Source organism: Oryza glaberrima, chromosome 5 (assembly GCF_000147395.1).
Source record: "Oryza glaberrima chromosome 5, OglaRS2, whole genome shotgun sequence".
Lineage (NCBI taxonomy): Eukaryota > Viridiplantae > Streptophyta > Magnoliopsida > Poales > Poaceae > Oryza > Oryza glaberrima.
In genome coordinates, this window is record NC_068330.1 from 13,227,044 (window position 1) to 13,247,627 (window position 20,584).

Here is a 20,584-nt window from a genome sequence, read left to right on the forward strand (position 1 = left end):
CCTCACATCGTCGTCTGGATGAACATAGCACGTACTTAATATTTGAGTACTTTCACATGTTTTTGTAATGTGATTGCTGATTACAGGATATTAGGCATACAGTGTCAACAGTGGTACTTACAGAGAGTTGCATGTGAATCTTTGAAAGTTGCAATTGTGTTTAGAAAAGCCGAGGATTTCAGAAATTTAATTGTGTTTAGAAAAGCCCTAGATTTCAGAAATTTGAAGCACTCAGTTAATTCTCATCATTTTGCCTGTTGGACAAATGATTAGTCATTTAGTTGCTCAACTCTACCTCCTTTTCTTTTCAGGACTGCACTACTTATCTTTTTTTTCTTTTTGAAGGATTGCATCCTTTTCATCCTTGACAGATCACTATCACTAGTTATAAAAAATACTAATGAAAAACATTTCTATCCTGACACTAGTAGTTGTACTCCAAAAGCAATGGAAAAATTGGTTGCTTGTCGGTAGTAGCTGCTATATAAAAAAAAATCAGTGTGACTTTGCTGGTTGTCAATTTCCAATTGCTGTCACTTGTCTGTAAAAAGTCATCAATCAACAAAGGCAAAGGAACAACAGCTAATAATGAACTAAATTAAGTAACTTCAAATGAGGGAGCACTGCTATAGTGCTATGCTATGAGTCCTTTTCTTTTTATTCTCCCTTTTTGTTGGAGGAACCAGTAGCCAAGCCAGTAGGTAAAGAAAAGCTGCTTTTATCATACTCATCCTTGTGGAACAAATAGCAAAGACATCCTTTTATTTTGGCTTACAAAAACCTTATCTTTGTTATGTAGTTTGCTTTAGACTGGAACCCTGATTCATTCAGAGTATCACCCTGGCCCCTGACCCTGATGGAGTGATGTGATGTAATGGGATCATCCAGAGAGAAGTGAGTGAACCAAAGTTATATATATGCTCATGGAATCTATAATGTTATGCTCTAGAGGCAGATATTTGTGCACATCACACTAGTAGCAGAGGGAATGCTTATCTTCATGAAATGTGGCAAGGGGACAAACAAGAGAGCCCTACCTGTCCATTCAATGTCAAATTAACAGGAATCCTGTCTCAGGACTAAAATTGTTGGGGTCTTTAAAGCCTTGTCTGGGGCATGGAATTATTTCTTTTTTTTATGATTCATATAGGAATTGATTTTTTTTTTTTTGTGAAATCCTCTTGTTCTGAATGGTTCTCATGAGCTAAAGGCCGTGAGCCTTGGAGCAAGCTCACAACTCACTTCATGTTTAATTAGAGTACCTTTACGGTAGTCTCTATTGGTAGTATATGGCTCAAATACTCTAGATATCCATGCTTTTTGATAAGCTCAAACTTGAATTATAGTATGTCAGTGTTGTTCGAAACTCGGAACTGAAATATGTGAAGTGTATGAATTAAATCTCCCAAGGTGCTACAAATTAAATCCTAACGTCGACAATATATGCCGTTCACTGTAGAGTTTCATTTAATAAGTGAAACTTCTGCTTGAGATTGGCCTTGAGCCTCTGGTCCAAAACCCACCAGTGGTCAAGAAAATGGAGGTCACTTTCTCCATCGTTTGCAAAAGCTACTTTGATTGGCATTGCATTGATCATCAGCATAACATGGTTCTGCAAGGGCCACATCATCATCGTCATCGTCATCGTCATCGCCATCGTCGTCGTCGTCGCAGTAGTATTTGACGGACAAAACAGTGGGAATCAAGGCATCACCAACTCAAGCGTGCTGAGAGCTACCTGCATATAGGTGCTTGGAGTCTCAGTGAGTGCTTCACATCAGTTGCAACTTGCAAGTTGGCCAGTGCCGTGAGAAGGGAGGGAAAGGGTTTTTTTTTTTTTTTTCTCTTTGTTTTGTTTCTTTCAGAGGCAGACAGATTTTGCTGGTTCAGTTAGCTGTTGCCTTGGGGAAAAGGAGCTTTCAGGGCTTGTTTGGATCATTTGTTTTGAGCAGTGGAGTTCACTATCGCCGATATGGGCTAATAGCTAGTCTTTTTTGCTTGCTCAAATAAGTGCTTGCAAGAATTTCGTGGAAAATAGTTCGACTTGTGTAAGTATCCGGGGAATTTCATGTGGTCCAAGCAATTATTGAAAGAGATTGGCTTCAGTTTTTGGCTTCTGACTTGCTTTCGATCGAGACATTTCTTTCGTAGGTAGGCTGCCTTTTCCATCACCTTGCTTATGCCTCCTTAATACGGAGTATTGCAAGTCCAACCTACTGTTTCATATTTGACAATATAGGCTGACCATATAAGCTTTTGAGGTAATGAGAAAAGACGGACAATTCATTTATCCTTCAATAGAAATAAGAGGCACACAATCAAATTTGGATACTCCTTTAATGTCTTGATCTCAATACTCCAAGTCTCAATATTTTGAATAGTCAAATGGCAGACGACGGTAAAAATCCATGTCCTCTTTTATAGGTTCGTGTAGTTCAAAAGTTGGATTTGTAACAAGAAAATGTTCTCTCTTTACCTTTTAACCCCTTTAAATAAGCTCCAAATACTTTGTACTGAAACTTTTGAGATAGTACCGCTTGCACTGTACATATAGTTTGTGCCACCACTACATAGTGGTGTAACCACGATTGAGTAATTTAACTTATTGAAGCCACTTAAAAGATTTACAGCAAATCTTGTGTCCACTTTAAGGCACCCAAGATCAATTCAATTATTCTCTTGCCTACTTCATAGAGAATTTCTGGGATTATAGTTTAATTTCTTGTTTGACTTCACACAATGGAGTTTATGTTGCAATAAAAGTGTTTTCGCGGCAGAATGAAACCTTTGTAAAGGCAATATCCTGATCGACACATATATTATAGAGACCCCAGGCAACGTAAATATTCCCATTTGTTACTGCAAAGGCATTTCCTTTTGGATATTAATGGGTGAAATTGTTCCTTGTTGCACTAGATCTATGTAAAAACTGTTCGAAAACGCACTACTATGAGAAAGATTTTCGCGTGCGGTCAAAACCGGTTTTCGCGTGCGGGTGAGCGGCCCACCAGCACCCAGGGTCTGCAAAAAATCGCGATTTTGGCGTGCGGGTGCTTATGTCGCCCGCACGGAAAAACAAAAAACCGAAAAAAAACAAAATTTAAAAAAAAAATGAAAACCCCATAATCCTCCGGCGGCAGTGCGGCCTCCTCCTCCTCCTTGTCATTGTCGTTGTCGCTCGAGGACACCGCTCATGCCCTCGTCGGCGGCGGCCTCTGCGCCGTGCTCCGCCGGATCCGTGCTCCCTTCTGGCTGCACCACCACTAACGCCCCTCCCCTTCGCCAAATCTGGGGAGGGAAGGAAGGGGAGGGGAGGGGAGGCAGATCCCGCGGGGGGGGGGGGGGGGGGGGGGGGGGGGGGCGAGGGCGGCCGGCCGCCGGATCCATGCGGGGGTTGGCCGCCGCCCACCGGATCCCACTCCTCCACCGCCGCCGCCGTCACCTACGCCTGCCACCGCCATCGGAAGGAGAGGAGAGGGCACAGATGAGTGAGGCCGCTATTGTTGACTGATAGAAGAAAAAGAGATAGAGAGGAGAGGAGAGAAAGAGGGGAAAATTTAAAGTGGGTAAGAGGGAAAAGAGGGAGTGGGTATTTTTGCATGCGGCACTCTTAATAGGTCCATACGCAAAAATGCATATTTTCGCGTGCGGTCCATTTAAGAGGACTGCACAGAAAAATCGATTTTTTCGTGCGGTCCTCTTAAATGGACCACACGTGAAAATGAGCTTATTTTCCCAAACGCGACCAGTTATGGTCCATCTGCAATCTAAATGGGTCGCTGTACAGAAAAATCGTTTTTTAGTAGTGACGAGAAGGGAAAAGAGTAGCAAGTGATAAGTCTAGATTAGGTATCTTTATCAAAATGTGTAGAAAGAGGGGAAACGCATGGAGATTTGGTATATAATCAGCTTTTTTACTTTTACAAATTTCATATATGTCCAATTTTTACCCTTACGAGATTTATCTCCATATTAAAGTGATACATTATCAGCCTTAGAGTATGATGTCTCTAAAAATGATGTCTCAACCTCAAGGTTCCAAAAACCGTCCTAAACTTCTGAAGAAATTAAATGATAACTTCATGAGGAATACAATTCAGATCCCTAGTTTCGATCGGTTCATCCAGTACTTGATCCTCCCATTCATCCATTTGAATTCAACTTCTATATCAACCAAAAAGCTTAGAGTTGTATCTGATTTCCAGAGACCAACTTACCTAGTAAAACTACACATTCTGGTGAATGCAACCCGGTGGCTTCAATTGTTTTACAACTGAATGTACTCTTTTGCACCTTTAATGCATTTTGGACGGCCTTGAAATAGAAATAAGACGAAAAACCGTGGTTATTCGTTTGGATGCATGAGAGGGGTTGCTTTGGGAAATTTCAGGATTCTTTTGGCAATGTTGGCAAAATTTGAAAAGCTAAAAATGATAGAAGAAGGTATTTAAATAGGGAATATATCCTATGCACACAAGCTTCCCATGCACACCTACTAGCAAATGTCACAGAAAATTCTAGAAGAAAAATGGACACATACTTTGAATAGTATTACACCTATGTATGAAATATTATCTTCAAATTCATTATATTTTAGCCGTAACAAAAAAGACAAATTTCTGACAAATTTTTACCCTTAAAACTGTTGTTACAGCTAAAATATAATGAATTTGAATATGGGACTTTGTAGATATGTGTAATGCTATTAGGAGAAATGTCTAATTTTTTTTGTAGAATTTTTCATGACATTTGCTAGTTGGTATGCACGAAGTGTGGATGGAAGCTTATGCGCATAGCGTATGTTCCCATTTAAATAGGAGTAAATTACTCACAATACAAAATATGGAGAGTGAGTAGGATCTACAAAAGCTTGAGGGTTGTATAAACCATTTTTGCATGGCTATTGGACGTGCTTTTGGACTTTAAGAGGTGCCACATATATAGACCCTTGTTTGTACAAGCTTTTGGTAGACGCAACTTTTTTCAAAATCTATAGCTCTCCCAAGTAGTCTAGATTCTCAACTAGATTATGAGAAATTGTACTTATACCATCTAAAAATAAACTAGAAGAAGAAGAAGAAGATGGAGAACACATCGTTTTCATATTTAGACTAGCTGTCTAAAACTAAACTAGAAGAAGAAGAAGATGGAAAACACATCGTTTTCATATTTAGACTAGCTGGCTATCCACCAACCGCTTATTAAAATCTTAAGCTCTTCTATACAAGGCCATATGTAACTTAGGCCATGTCACCATGCTAGCAAAGCAAGACGTCGGGCAACAACATTAGGGATGCGGGATCTGCTCAGATTTGTTCTTTTGGAGTCTTTTCAATTGCAACCAATGTATGTTATTCACTCTCGGATGTCTAACATTCGAATGGAAAATTAATTAAAATTTTAATGTGAAAAAGCCATGTATGGCCCCAACCATCACTAACTACTACAGCTCTCTAAGATTTGAACAATATTCTTTTCAAGAAACATATTAGTTAGCACTTATCTAGACTCTAAAAGTGAATATAATAGAAAGAACCTACATATTCCTTAGTTGATTCAACTACATGCGTACAAGTTGTTAAATCTATTTTGTAGGACAGAGTCTTGGCACAATTTAAATTACAGGAGCATAGTTTAACCAATCAGTGGATGAAACACAATTGAAAGCATTGCTGGTGTGCAAATATTGCCTGCATAGTACCTCTCAATTACGATCAAAACTATAGCAACTAGACAAGTCGTGGCACTAGTTTGCACAAATTTCAAATTAATTTACGAGATCGAACCTAGCTTCAGGTGGTTCGAGGACATATGTGAGATTATGTGCACGCACAAGAAGCTTTTTGCAAAATAGTCTTCCACACATTAATTTCATCGAGGAGCAAAAACAATTCAGAAAACAGAGCTATACTTAGTGCTACTATCGGAAGATTTCTCAATTCAAATCCATTGCAAATTTTATAATGTTCTTTTGATAGAGGTCAATATTTGAAGAAAGATTAAAGAACAATTTGTAAAGTAGAATGGACATCAAGATAAATTAGATTAGAAGTTGAGGGCATTATCAACAATAGAGCTACCTTTTATAAACCGCATTTACAACATTGTGTAAAAGCATTTCTCTGTGCTGCTGATATTTGGAGATGCACCTTTTTTAATAGAATATATCACTATGACTTGAGAAATTCGATGCACAAGAATGGTTGAGAAGACAGATAATAGGATGGACAATATCCTTCACATTAACCCGAGAACAAACTTTTTTAGGATCTGTAATATGTCGTACTTACCTAAAGGAAAATTCCTAGTGGGCTTAAGGCATGAAATTGCTTTGGACTAGACCTATCTTATCACTTTATCAATATGTTTGCATAATAATCTTTGCTAGTGTTTTTATTTCTTTGCCTAGTAATCTTCATTGGGATTTCTGTAGGGGATAAGCAATAGTTGTCGTCTCCACCCTACACATGAAATTCCCATTGTACGCTTATTGAGGTAGGGAAAATGTTTGTACTTAGCTTATCGTCTTATTTCCCATGTTCAACCACTATTCCCATTGTATGTCTATTTCTTATGTGTACAATGGGAATTTCATTGTATGCTTATTGAGGTAGGAAAAATACTTCATTCAAGAAATATTAATTTGTTGTGTCCACCCTACACTTGTGGAAAGTTCTAGGCTTGATTCGGTGAAGACATTGGAAGAGCCTAAGTTGATCGCTGAGGAGGGAGAGGTAATGCATTGTTGCTTCTTGCTCTTCCTAGCACCAACGACCGCTGCATAACCTTGTTAACTTAAACGAATCAAACACAACATGCCTGCCAATTAGTTATGGAAGGACAAAAGTAATAATGGTTTAACCCTACTTACCCATCCTCACCGATCAGGAACCAAACATAACAAGATTAAGGCAGCAAGAAGAGAATAATAAGATCAGGAGGAGAAGAAGCATTGGCGGCTAGCAGGGTTTAACTTAAACCACATTCGAAACCATCAATTTCTTCTTGCGCATTCCTTCATGTTGTGAGGGTAAAGACACGACTGCGTTGTTTCAATCTCAACCATTAGTTTGCTGTAATTTCCTGGCCTTCCAGGATGAAGATTAGCTGAGGCGGTGTTGGCATCGCTTCCCTCTATCGAATGAGGCGGTTACACTGGCAATGAGGCAAGGAAAGAACAATTTATGGAGTTATTTGAGTAGAGGAGGCCGGGATGTTTTGTACGTTGGGCTCACGACCGGCTGCGTTACTAGTTTGTTGCGGTAGAGTTGCGCGCCTGGACTGATTTTGGCTTGGCTGGTGGCGGTAGGTGCCCAGTCCACAGTGACCACTGTCTCCATATCCTAACAACACACACATAACCTCTATCGCTCGTTTCTATGCCACACAATCGAATGAAAACTCCACTCGAGTACTTTAATGTGAACCGACAATGTATGACACCAACCATCAGTAACTATTGCAGCTCTATAAGATTTGCACAATATTTTTTTCAGAAACATGTTAATTAGCAGTTATTTATACTGTAAAAGTGAATATAGTAAAAAGAACCAACATATTCCTTAGCTGATTCAACTACATGCATACAAGTTGTTAAATTGGTTTTGTAAATATTGTTGGTGTGCAAATATTGCCCGTGTGGTACCTCTTAGTTAAGATCAAAGGCATAGCAGCTAGACAAGTTGTCGCACTAGTTGGCAGAACTTTCAAATTAATTTACAAGATCGCACCTAGCTTCAGGTGGTTCGAGGACCTATGCGAGATTTTGTGCACACACGAGAAACTTTATGCAAAATAGCTTTGCACACGTTAATTTCCTCGAGGAACAAAAACAATTGAGAAAACAGCGAAAAACATAGCTATACTTAGTGTTACTATCTGAATATTTCTTTATTCATATCCATTACCAATTTTACTGTGTGCTTTTGATGGAGGTCAATATTTGAAGAAAGATTAAAAAAAACATAATTTTTGAAGTAGAATAGGCCTCAGAATAAATTGGATACAAAGATAAGGGCATTATCAATAATAGAGCTACTTGTTGTAAACCACTTTTGCAAGATTGTGCAAAAGCATGTCTGTGTGTTGTTGGTATTTGGAGGTGCACTTTTTTTTTATAGAACGCATCACTATGATATGAGAAATTCAATGCACAAAAATGGTTGAGGAGACAAATAATAGGATGGATAATATCCTGCACAATAATATGAGAATAGAAAATTTTACGGGCTGTGATATCCCATACTTTTCTTAAGAAAAATTCCCAGTAGGCTTTAGCCATCAATTTACCAGGATTGCTTCGTGCCAAACCTAACTTATTATCAATTTATCAGTATGTTTTCATAATTATATTTATTGGTGTTTTTATTTCTTTGACTAGTAGTCTTCATAGAAATTTTCATAGGGGATAAGCAATATTTGGCGTCTCCACCCTACACTTGAAATTCCCAATGTATGCCTATTGAGGAAGAGAAAATGTCTGTACATTGCTTATTGCCTTATTTCTCATGTTCAAGCAATATTCCCATTATATGCTTATTACCCATGTGTACAATGTGAATTTCATTGTATGCTTATAGAGGTAGGGAAAATGCTTCATTCAAGCAATATTTGTCATCTCCACTCTACACTTGTCGAAAGTTCCAGGCTTGATTCAGAGAAGACATTGGAAGAGCCTAAGTTAATTTTACTGTATGCTTTTGATAGAGGTTTAATATTTGAAGAAAGATTAAGATAAGAATTTGTGAAGTAGAATGGGCCTCAAAATAAATTAGATACAAAGACAAGGGCATTATCAATAATAGAGCTACCTTTTATAAACCACTTTTGCAAGATTGATAAAAATATTTCTGTGTTGCTCCTATTTGGAGGTGCAATTTTTTTGATAGAACACATCACTATAACATGATAATTTCGATGCACAAAAATGGTTGAGAAGACAAATAATAGGATGGATAATATCCTCCACAATAACATGAGAATGGAAATTTTAGGGTCTGTGATATGTCATACCTATCTAAAGGAAAACTCCCAGTAGGATTAAGACATCAATTTACCATGATTGATTTGTACCAAACCTAAATATTATCAATTTATCAGTATGTTTGCTTAATTATATTTATTGGTGTTTTTATTTCTTTGGCGAGTAGCCTTCATAGCAATTCTCATAGGGGATATGCAATATTTGACGTCTCCACCCTACACTTCCCATTGTATGCCTATTGAGGAAGGGTAAATGTCCTTACATAGATTATTGTATTATTTGTCATGTTCAAGAAATATTCCCATTGTATGCTTATTCCCCATGTTTACAATGTGAATTTCATTGTATGCTTATTGATGTAGGGAAAATGCTTCATTGAAGCAATATTTGTCGTCTCCACCCTACACTTCTCAACAATTCCAGGGTTGATTCAGAGGAGATATTGGAAGAGTCTAAGCTAATTGGCGTGGAGGGAGAGTTATTATATTGTTGCCTCATGTTCTTCTGGGCACTGACAACCACTACATAACCTAGTAAATAATAACGAATCGAACACAACATGTTTGCCAATTAGATTTTATGGAAGTACAAAAGTAATAATGGTTTAGCCCTACTTACCCATCCTCACCGGCCGGGAATCTAACGTAACAAGAAAAATATAATAAGATCATGGTGGAGTAGAAGTGTTGGCGGTTAGCAACGTTTAACCTAAACCACATGCGAAACCAACAGTTTCTCCCTGCGTATTCCTTCCCGTTGTAAAGGTAAAGACACGGCCACACCGTTTCAGTCTCAACCATCAGTTTGCTGTAATTTCCCAGCGTTCTAGAATGGATATTAGCTAAGGCGGCAAGATTAAGGCAGCAAAAAGAAAATAATAAGATCAGGAGGAGAAGAAGCGTTGGCAGCTAGCAAGTTTTAACCTAAACCACATGCAAAACCATCAGTTTCTTCCCACGTATTCCTTCCCGTTGTAAGGGTAAAGACACGGCCGCACCATTTTAATCTCAACCATCAGTTTGCTATAATTTTCTTACATTCTAGGATGGAGATTATATGAGGCGGCATCAGCGTCGCTCTCCTCCCTCGAGTGTTGTGCTTATAGTGGCAATGAGGCAAGGAAATAATGATCAATGGAGTTTTGTTTAGTGGAGGCCGAGATGTTTTGTACATTGGGCTCATGATTGGCAGAGGTACTAGTATTTTGCGGTAGTTTTGCAAGTGCGTGGACTGACTTTTGCTTAGATGGCTGCGGCAAGTGCCCAGCCCATGGTGACCACTATCTTTAGGGTGTATTTAGGAGTGAGGGTAGGTAGCACACAAAACAAAAGTAATGTTTAATACATGATTAATTAAGTATTAACTAAAATAAATTTAAAAATAGATTAATATGATTTTTTAAAGTAACTTTCATTTAGATTTTTTTAAAAAACACACACCGTTTAGTAGTTAGAAAAACGTGCGCGCGGGAAATGAGGGAGGTGAGTTGGAAAAGTATAGATAAGAACTCAGCCTTAGATCTTAACGACGACGCCCAAATAACCTTATCACTCGTTTATGAGCCACACGAGTAAAAAAAAGCCATGTATGGACCCAACCATTACTAGCATACGATAGCCTCTATCCCCATTCTATGCTTGAGAAATAAGCATACAATGCTGTAAATGAAATTTCCCACATACCAATGAAATTCCCATTGTACGGGACATATCATCCTTCTACACTTGAATTACACATTGTTTTCTTTAAATTCCCTTGTTTCTTCCGTTGTATGCTTATTTAGAGCACTCAATCACTTGAATTTTTTTTCTTTTTGGAAATTCTTCAAGCTAGGTCTATGGCGCTGTGCACATAACGTGCACTGTGCTACCAGCACACGAGCTTCCTCTTGCTCGAGTATAGATGACTTTAATAATTTACCATTTAATAGATAAGTAATATATACCCCTACATTATAACGGGTCATGCTCATATGGTAAGGATAGATTAGAATGTTGATTAAGAATAAGGCCTAGCACAGCTCTAGCTCCTAACGCCAACTTATCTAGAGCTAGAACTGTGCCAAACGGTATAAATTTTCTATTTTTTGGAGCGGAGTTGGCAGAGCTACTCCACAAATTTGTACTACGGGGGTGGAGGTGGGCTTTTGCTGCTCCACAGCTCTACTCCACCCCAAAAGACCCTTTACCCTTTAATTTTTTAATGTATTTACACAAAAATACCTCTGAACTACCCCTTCACACCTCATCTCCTCCAATTTTCTCTCCTCCCCATCTTCCTCCCTACAGCAGCGACGCGCGGTGGCGTCGGCGTCGGCGGCGACTGGCGGCGGTGGGCAGTGGTGGCACGGTGTGGTGAGCAGTGGTCGCGTGGCACGATGCGTGAGAGCCGCGGACGGCAGCGGCAGCGGCAGGCGTGCGTGCCGTGGTGGTGCACAGGCTGTGGCGGTTCGCTGGCGGCCCTCCAGCGGCGGCAGGCGGTGCATGGGAGGCGTGCGGGCGGGGGCGCAGGGGCAAGCAGCGGTGACCCGTGGGCTGCCACCAACGGTGACGCGCGGGCTGAGCGGTGGCGATGGCCGCGGCAGTGCGACGCCAACCAGATGTTCGATGAAATGCCTACAAGAGACGTGGTGGAGTGGAGCTAACTACTCTAGCCAAACACTTTCGTACCCACTTCAGTTGGAGTTGGAGTTAGTAGTTGGGAGCTAGAGTTTGGAGTCCTACCAAACGGGGCCTAATACATTGAATCCGATGGTTACTTTCTAAGTATGCACGTGCACGATAGGAGAAGGGGATGGAAGAGATCTCAATTAATTATTTCTCATCTAATGGTTGACTGCTCTAAATAAAAACATCATCTTAGCCTTTGTTTTCACACTTTACCCCCTAATCATGGGTCCTATTTTAATTAATTCATATCAATTTTCCCCTCCTATTAGATGGTAGTGTGAAAAATGGCTACATTGATGTTTTATTAACAGCACTGAAATATTAGATGAAAAAATATTAACTAACATCTGTAAAGTGGCGAATTGTTGAAGTCGTCCTCTTATTGAGAATTTTTTTGTTAAAGTCATATGTATGGAGTGACAACTATTCTTTTCATTTATATTATAAGATGTTTTGATTTTTTAAGTCTATTTTTTTATAAATTTAATCAAATTTATAGAAAAATATAGCAACTTTTATAACATCAAATTAGTTATACAAATCTAACATTTGATATATTTTGATAATATGTTTGTTTGATGTCGAAAATATTGTTATACTTTTCTATAAACTTAATCACACTTAAAAAATTAATTAAAAAAAGTTAAAGTGGCTTATAGTATGAAAGGGAGGGAGTCGTTAATTTCCCCCTTCACTGTTTGAATTCAAGGTCAGTGAGATAAACCCTGTGGCAGAAATAAACTATTGAAGGAAAAATGGACAAAATAAATGGCTTACCAGAGATGGAGAAAATATATCACAGCTAAATTGAAATGGGGACATATCCGGTGAAAACGAGTTAAGTGATAGAAACTCGTGAAAATCATACCTAAAAGTTTCTTAAAATCATGAAAAAAAATATTAGATAGGTGTAGATATAAAATACATTCTCACGAAATCTTAACTCTAAACTCAACTTCATTTAAGAGAAAAAGAAAGACAAATTGATGAACAGTGTCTTGTTACCATTCACCTTTTTTTCTTCTTTGTTACTTATAAATGAAGTTGAGTTTGAACTTGAGATTTGGTGAAAATGCATTTCATATCTACACCTATCACTAGTATTTTTTTCATGAATTTACAAAACTTTTAGATATGACTTTCACGAGTTTTTAACATTTAGCTTGTCACCGGATATATCCTTAATTAATTGAAATTCCAAAAATGCAATTATGCAAAGCCCTTGGCACAAGTGCTCTTTCGATTTTAGCACGAGTAATTAGTTTGAAAGTATTCTATTGCAAATCTCCATCCATGCATGGGATGAAATTTCCATGAAGCCCATCTGACAATTAGCTTCGACTCCACGAGATGTTCATGTCCACAGGAAATCAATACAAATTCGTAGCTTTCTACAGTATATATGTTCATGTCAACAAGTCAAAATGTTATGACTGATTGATAGTGCCACTTAAAAGCTCCCATCACGCCAATTCACATAAGTTGGCATCTGTTAGCAATATTTAATTAAAGATACCATCATGTAAGGTCATACCCGTTTACTTGATACGCAATTCTTGACTTTCGCCGGCATCGTTTGCCCTTTCTTTTCTCATAACATTTCATATTTTTTTCTCCTTAAAAATACTATATCAGTTCTAAAATAATTGTCTCATTAGTATTCAAATTTTATCTCAAAATAATTAACATATACAGTACTAATCATGTCTTAGTATTCATTTTTTTCATTTTACCCTAACCACCCTTCCAACCCTAGCTATACTTCATTTAATAAGGGTATTATAGTTTATTTTTTCTAAACCTTGTTTTATGATTAAAAAATCAATAAATGAGGAGCCCGCTCAGGCGCTCACAAGGGTTAGTTCCATTCTCTTTTTAGTTCTTTCAAAAAAAATGACAAACAGATGGACACTCGAGCAAGTTATTTCACCTAAAAGTGGACAGACAACTGAATTTAGATCAGCTTGTCAGAAAATTTTGGTTCGTTGTATATTTAGACCTTCGCACCATGTTATTTCGATGGAATAATGTGCAAATCTTTTACATGTTCTCGACATCTATTGTAAAAAGTCGATTTTTTTTTCAAATGATGATTGTTTTGTTAAATTACCTCCGAAAATGGACAGGCACTCAGGGACTGAAACTTGATTAATCATTTACTTGAACATCCTACTATGCCTTTTGAACCATCTTCATACAGTATATATAGCAAATCCTAATCACCTTCTAAATCTTCTAAAAAGGAAATTATGCAAAAAAAAAAATATGCTAATTAAGCCATTTCCAAGTTCTTCCTCTGTTCCCCATTGTCTCCGGCGGCGGCGCTCCTCGTCTCGGCGCGCGCCCCTCTCCGGCGCCGGGAGCGGAGCACCGCGACGGCGTGGCAGGCCCAGTCCCATGAGTTGAGCAGCATGTAGGAGGCGATGCCGCCGATGAGGCCGTAGGCGATGGAGTAGGTGAGCGGCATGAGCGCCAGGGTGAGGAACGCCGGCACGGCCTGCCTCATGTCGGCCCAGTCCACCTCCGCCACCGCGCGCATCATCATCACGCCGACGAGCACCAGCGGCGGGCCGACCGCCCACGACGGGATCGACGCCAGCAGCGGCGTGACGAACAGCGCCGCCGCGAAGTACGCCGCCGCGGTGAGCGCCGTCAGCCCCGTCCTCCCGCCCTCCCTGATCCCCGTCGACGACTCGATGAACGCCGTCACCGGCGACGTCCCCAGCAGCGACCCGAACACGATGGCCGTCGCGTCGGACATGAAGGCGAAGTACTGCCCCTCGAAGTCCCCCGTCGCGTCGTCCACGAAGCCGGCGAACCTCGCCATGGAGTAGAGCCCCCCCGTGGTGTCGAGGATGTCCACGTACAGGAACGTGAAGAGCGCCTCCCAGAAGTAGCCGTGGCGGGCTCCCCGGAAGTCGAGCGCGCCGGCGGTGGACTGGATGCGGTGCACGTCGAACACCTTCTTGAAGTAGCCGAAGCTCTCGTCGCCGGCGGGCGTGTCCGGGAACACCGTGACGGCGGTGTTGCGCGGCCAGGAGATGAAGGTGACGAAGAGGATGCCGTAGATCATGGCGCCCTTGACGTTCTTGATGAGGCAGAAGGCGATGATGAGGAAGCCGACGACGGCGAGCCAGAAGGTCGGGGAGGTCATCCGGCCGGACAGGCAGAGTATCCCGCCGGAGACGGTGCCGCCCGGCATGAGCGCCACCGTGCCATTGGGGAACGTCACGACCGGCGCCACGGACGCGCGCTGCGACGCCGGGCACGCGCCGAGCGTGACGAGCGTCGACGAGCTGAACCCGACGAGGCCCACGCCTTCGCTGCTCTGCAGCCCGATGAACGCCAAGAAGAGCCCGATCCCCGCCGACGACGATATCCGGACGGGCTTGGGGATGAACTTGGCGAGCTTGGAGCGCAGGCCGACGAGGGAGATGAAGAGGAAGATGAGTCCCTCGAGGAAGACGGCGGCGAGCGCGGTGCGGTAGGGGAGCGTGCCGGAGCCATGAAACCCGACGACCGTGTAGGCGAAGTAGGCATTGGTGCCCATCCCGGGGGCGAGCGCGATGGGCAGGTTGGCGAAGGTGCCCATGATGAAGGAGCCGATCACCGACGACGCCGCCGTGGCGACGATCAGGTCGCGGCGCGCGCGGGCCACGCAGGCGGCGTACCCGGGGTCCACGGGCGGGAACCTGCACGCCGGGGACGGCGCGTCGCAGTCGTCGGCGGTGCAGGTGGCGCCGGAGTCGGAGAGGATGGAGGCGTTGACGGCGAGGATGTAGGCCATGGTGAGGAACGTGGTCGTCCCGGCGCGGAGCTCCGTGGTGAAGGTCGACCCGCGCGGCGCCAGCTTGAACCGCCGCCCGACCCACGAACGCTCCACCGCCGCGTTCAGCCGCCCGAGCTTCGTCCTCGCCTCCTCCCCGTCGCTGCCGCTGCTGCTCGGGATGATGGGGTTCGCCATGGCGGGCGCGGCTGCTGCGGCGCGTCGCGCGTGGCTGGGTGGTCGTCGCGTCGCGTGCGCGTCGCGGGGATCTTTTTAACCAGTTGTTGCGGCTGTGGGCGTGGAGACTGGGAGAGTCAGAGGATCCAGCCGAGCAGGCGAAATTTCGGGAGGTGTAATGGATTATTACTATTTTTGTTCTAAAATAAATTTTATTCTTAATTATCAGGATTCACATTTGCATTGAGAGAAAAGACGAAATACCCTCATTAATAAGAGAACGTGGTTGTATTTCGGTAGATGGATAGATAGGAAGTATGAAAGGGAACTCTTCTATTTACAGAGAGATCAAATAAGGAAATATGAGCATATTTATATACCCCTGAAATTTCAGCTTGATCCTTTTTATGTCCTTGCCATTATATTTTTCTATCATTTCACTGTTAAGTTTGGTGGCTTATGTCTTTAATGTCCTTGATGATTTAGGTTTGAAAATAAGTTTGAAAAATAATGAAATTTTTGTTTGAGTGCATAGTATATGCATTTTATGTAACTAATGAGACTAAATAATTAGTGCGGAAAATTTTGACATAAATTTTGAAAATAAAACAAATGTAATAAATTAAAATTTTTATTTTACTAGAAAAGATGTCCGTGCATTGTAACGAGTGAATAATATTTTAATCTTATTATTATTATACAATTTAGCTATGGTGAAATTCACTTTAGGAATTTGCTTGGATATTTTTTAAGATAATCATGAGCTGCAGTTAGGAGTCTGATTTTCATCTCAAGCTAGTATGCAAGTTTTTCTAAAAAAGATTTCTTATACGACTTCTTTCGTATTTTCAAAAGCAAACGAACTTAAAATTCGACACAAACACCGATATGTATTTCCAAAAGAGAACGAACTTAAAACCAACTCAAACACGGATGACGTACCAAAATACTGGCAAAAATATCTTTAATTTTTATAATAGTAGAGAAATCTAATAGGACAATAGATTTCTTTTGATTGGGAGCATTCATAAAAAAATATCGTGAGCATTTATAGTCCTAGCTTTGTATGGATGCTCCTCATTTTTATGACTTTTGAACAAATAAAACAAATACATATGTTTTATTTTATTATCTAAAAATAAATTTTATCATATACTCCCTCCGTCCCTAAATATATGGGATTTTGCTTGGATATGACGTATCATAGTACAATGAATATGGACATAAAGCTGTCTAGATTCGTTGTACTGTAATACGTCACATCCAGCCAAAATTCCTTATATTTTGGGACGGGGTAGTATAATATATCGCACAACAAACTAATAAGAATAATAGTCTCATGTGATAAACTTTTACATTTTCAATAATGTAATTGATAAATTTTTATATTCATTCAAAGGATAAAATGGTCATTTTTATAGAAATTAGACGGTCATCTGACGAGATGAGCATGGAATGGATCAAAATCAAATTTTAGACTATATAAGGAAGTAAGCAAAATTCAGAGACGTAGAAAGGATTAGCTAAAATTTTAGGGGTATACCAGGGATTTTCTCTATATATTTTATGAATATTTAGTACTACTATTTATTAAACGGTTTTTGCCGCTTAATTTGATTACCTCGTCTAATCCAATGATGCTTCACGCTTTCGTGTGATTGGGATTTGGGAATTCCCTCATTTGTTTTTGCGTTGGATTAGGACAGGAGGGGTCTTTTCCTTCTTTTTTTTTTCTTTGGGTGACAATTGTTGGAGATCTTTTGGGGGCGTTGGTGACGCGATCGATTGCGTGGTTTTGGTCGGCCGTACGAATGTTGCAGCCATGAATTTGATTGCGTCGATGTTGGCCTCCTCCAAAGATCATAGGATGCACATGTTGAGATGGGCTCCAGATCCAGCTCTCAATCAAAAATTTGCAGCTTTATCAAAAAGAGAATGAATTAGCGGGTTAGAGTGATCAAAAGAATGAAACAAAGAGGTGAAACAAAGCACGCGAGTAAGATTTAGAAGCTAAAGCCCTATGAACAGACCTGGAGTAATAATGACGGGTCTGATTGAATTTCATGAATAAGTTTGCTCTGTCCGTAGATGTCATGTCGTCATGTTAATTTGAACTTTGGATGATTGAAAGCATGAATGCCCGAAGCACGAATGATCACAAAACTAGGCGAAGTGATCGGTCGGCCGGATGAACCGGTTTGTGTGGTTCCAAATATGCTGGAAGGTAAGACAGCTACTTGATGCAGCTTCTTTACTTTAATTTCAGAGCCTTAATTAATTAGCGGAGTAGTCACGGAATCACGTGGCTGTGCAGCTGCTAATGAACGTCATGGAGTACTGCTAATTCGGTACGAACAAAATAGAGGAAAAAAATAGGCAAGGAAAGGAATATATGAACGTCACTCATGACTCGTGTATTGCATCTGCATCATAACTCTATATTTCTTCGTCTCTGTGAATAGTGAACTCCGTAGCTAGATTGAAACGTACTGTTAACGAAACAAATGCGCATCTTGTCGTTATTTTACTTCTAATGTGCTTGGGAGGTACAACTGAATATACTATGCGAATAATTAGACAGCAGATGCTGTGCGATATGATATGCCAATATATGTATGTCTGCTAAATTACTCCCTCGCTCCGATTACAAAGAAGAACCAGGGTAACTTTTTGGTTTCAGAGTAGAAACAGCTCCTCACGGGTTTCCTGAAATCCGACCGAAAACCGATAAAAGCCGATAACTTTCAGTCAATACTATACGAAAATCGGTTAATACCGACCGGTTTTCACAAACCGAGACGTGGTTTCACGAAAACCAATCGGTTTTTACGGAATTCCATTGGTTTTGTGAACCCCGCAAAGAACACGTTGTTTTTGGCATTAAGGTACAAACTTTGATTGATAACTTTTATTAAAAAGATATTTCAACTAAAACTAGAGTATTAAAAAAAAACCTTTTAGGGCGACCCAAACCTAGAGATGAAAACGATCGATCGATAATAGTCTCTTCTTTTTATTTTTACAAAAATAGTTGAAATCTTTTATATTTATGAATTTAACTATTTAATGTAAACTTCAATGTGATGCTAATAGATAGTAGAAAAACTAACATTTGGAAACTGTACCTGCTGATAAAAATATTATTATTATACTACCTCGGTTTCATATTATAAGTCGCTTTAACTTTTTTCTAGTCAAAATACTTTAAGTTTGATCAAACCTATAGAAAAAATTAACAACATCTATAACACCAAACTAGTTTTTATTAAAACTAAAATTTAATAAATTTTAATAGATCTTTCGTTTCATGTTAAAAATATTGCTATATTTTTCTATAAACTTAGCGTGTATTCGGAATCCCCCTTTCCCAACTCACCATTCTCTTTTTCCGCACGCACGTTTTTCAAACTGCTAAACGGTGCATTTTTACCAAAAGGTTTCTATACAAAAGTTGCTTAAAGACTCATATTGATTGATTTTTGAAAAAAAGCTAATACTTAATTAATCACGTGCTAATGGACCGCTCCGTTTTTCGTGCGGAGAGTTTAGTTCCAAACTCCCTAGCCGCGAACACAGCCCTAGTCAAACTTTAATTTGACCATGAAAAAGTCAAAACGTTTGAAACGGAGGGAGTATTAATTTTGTAGAAATGGATAATATGGTTGGAAAATTTTCTTACTGTTTTTACCGCTACCCGGGCCAAACCTACTGCTTCTGTGCTTCAAGTATCAGACAGTGAGAACTGGGAAGACTGAAGAGATCAGTGGATTATACAAATTGTCAAAGAGCGAGGGCACGTGGAGTGCACGGCGCGGCGCCGAAATATATAATTCTGAAGGTCATTCGGGGTGATCGATTGGTGAGAAACGAGAAATGTGTGTGCAAGCGCAAGCGTGCACGTCTAACGCTCACCTACAGATTCTTCCGTCGTGAGAGAGATGCGTATATCGATCATTGTCCACTTGACCACATAATTATGTGGGGTTACTAGTACTAGATGATACAGACGTGCAGCATATAGCGATCATCACCTTAATTCGCCTGTTCATTACTGCTTGTTTGTTGGATATAGAGTAATATGTACAGGAACTCTATATCACAATATATTAATTAACTTAATTTGTCGTTGATCGAAAAGAGTAGTCGTATACTCGTACTTGCTACCGCACCCAGAAATGGTCACTTGGACCACGTTCTAGCGTGGCATATGCTCGATTGCCCAATGTGGGGATCCCAAAGCCACATGCATAGTAGTACTGTGCTGAGTCAGCGTGATGCGACAACACTGTAACACTCCAAGTACTTCATGTGAAAGGAATGTACCATTATAAAATACTAGCGTTTGTTTAGTTTACGCTAAAATTAAAAGTTTAGTTAAAATTAAAATAATGTGACGGAAAAAATTGAAAATTCATGTGTAGAAAAGTTTTGGTGTGATGGAAAAGTTGAAAGTTTTAAGAAAAATTTTGGAACTAAACTCGGCCTAACAGTTAAGTTTACTAAGAGCAAGTAGTTTAATAATATAGCACTCTAAATTATCTATAGTTAATTTAATAGCTAATTTATATAATAGTTATCTATAAATATATATTACAAAATTAATACCTGATTTCACCTATCATATACACACAGATATCTTGGAATCCGTACTGCAGCTGTCTATAAGTCTGTAGCCCGCTGCTTTTCTCTTTATTTTTTATCTCCTCGAAATGTGTTTATAGCTAGCTTATAATATGCTACTGTACCTACTCCTGATCAGTGTAGCTCATAGAATGGCACACATTAATCTACAATTAACAATAATGCCGTTCTCCATAAAAAAACAAAGAGAGAGGATATTAAGTTAATTTGCATCGATCTAGAAACACATGAATTTCACATGAGGTGGTACTTTAATCGCCGGATGAATATACGTCAAGACAAATTCGATATGTATGTTGCAAACAACTGGGAGCGATTATTTGTTCTTCCCCATACTAGTGCATGATT

General features: G+C 40.1%; 1 protein-coding gene across 1 annotated transcript; it reads right to left on the minus strand.

The window, feature by feature from the left end:
- Nucleotides 1-13,787: 13,787 nt before the first annotated feature.
- Nucleotides 13,788-15,713, minus strand: LOC127772695 (adenine/guanine permease AZG1). Its single transcript, XM_052298649.1, has one exon. It carries the CDS (start codon nt 15,614-15,616, stop codon nt 13,925-13,927), a length of 1,692 nt encoding a protein of 563 aa, XP_052154609.1. The 5' UTR covers nt 15,617-15,713; the 3' UTR covers nt 13,788-13,924.
- Between the last annotated feature and the right edge of the window lie 4,871 nt (nt 15,714-20,584).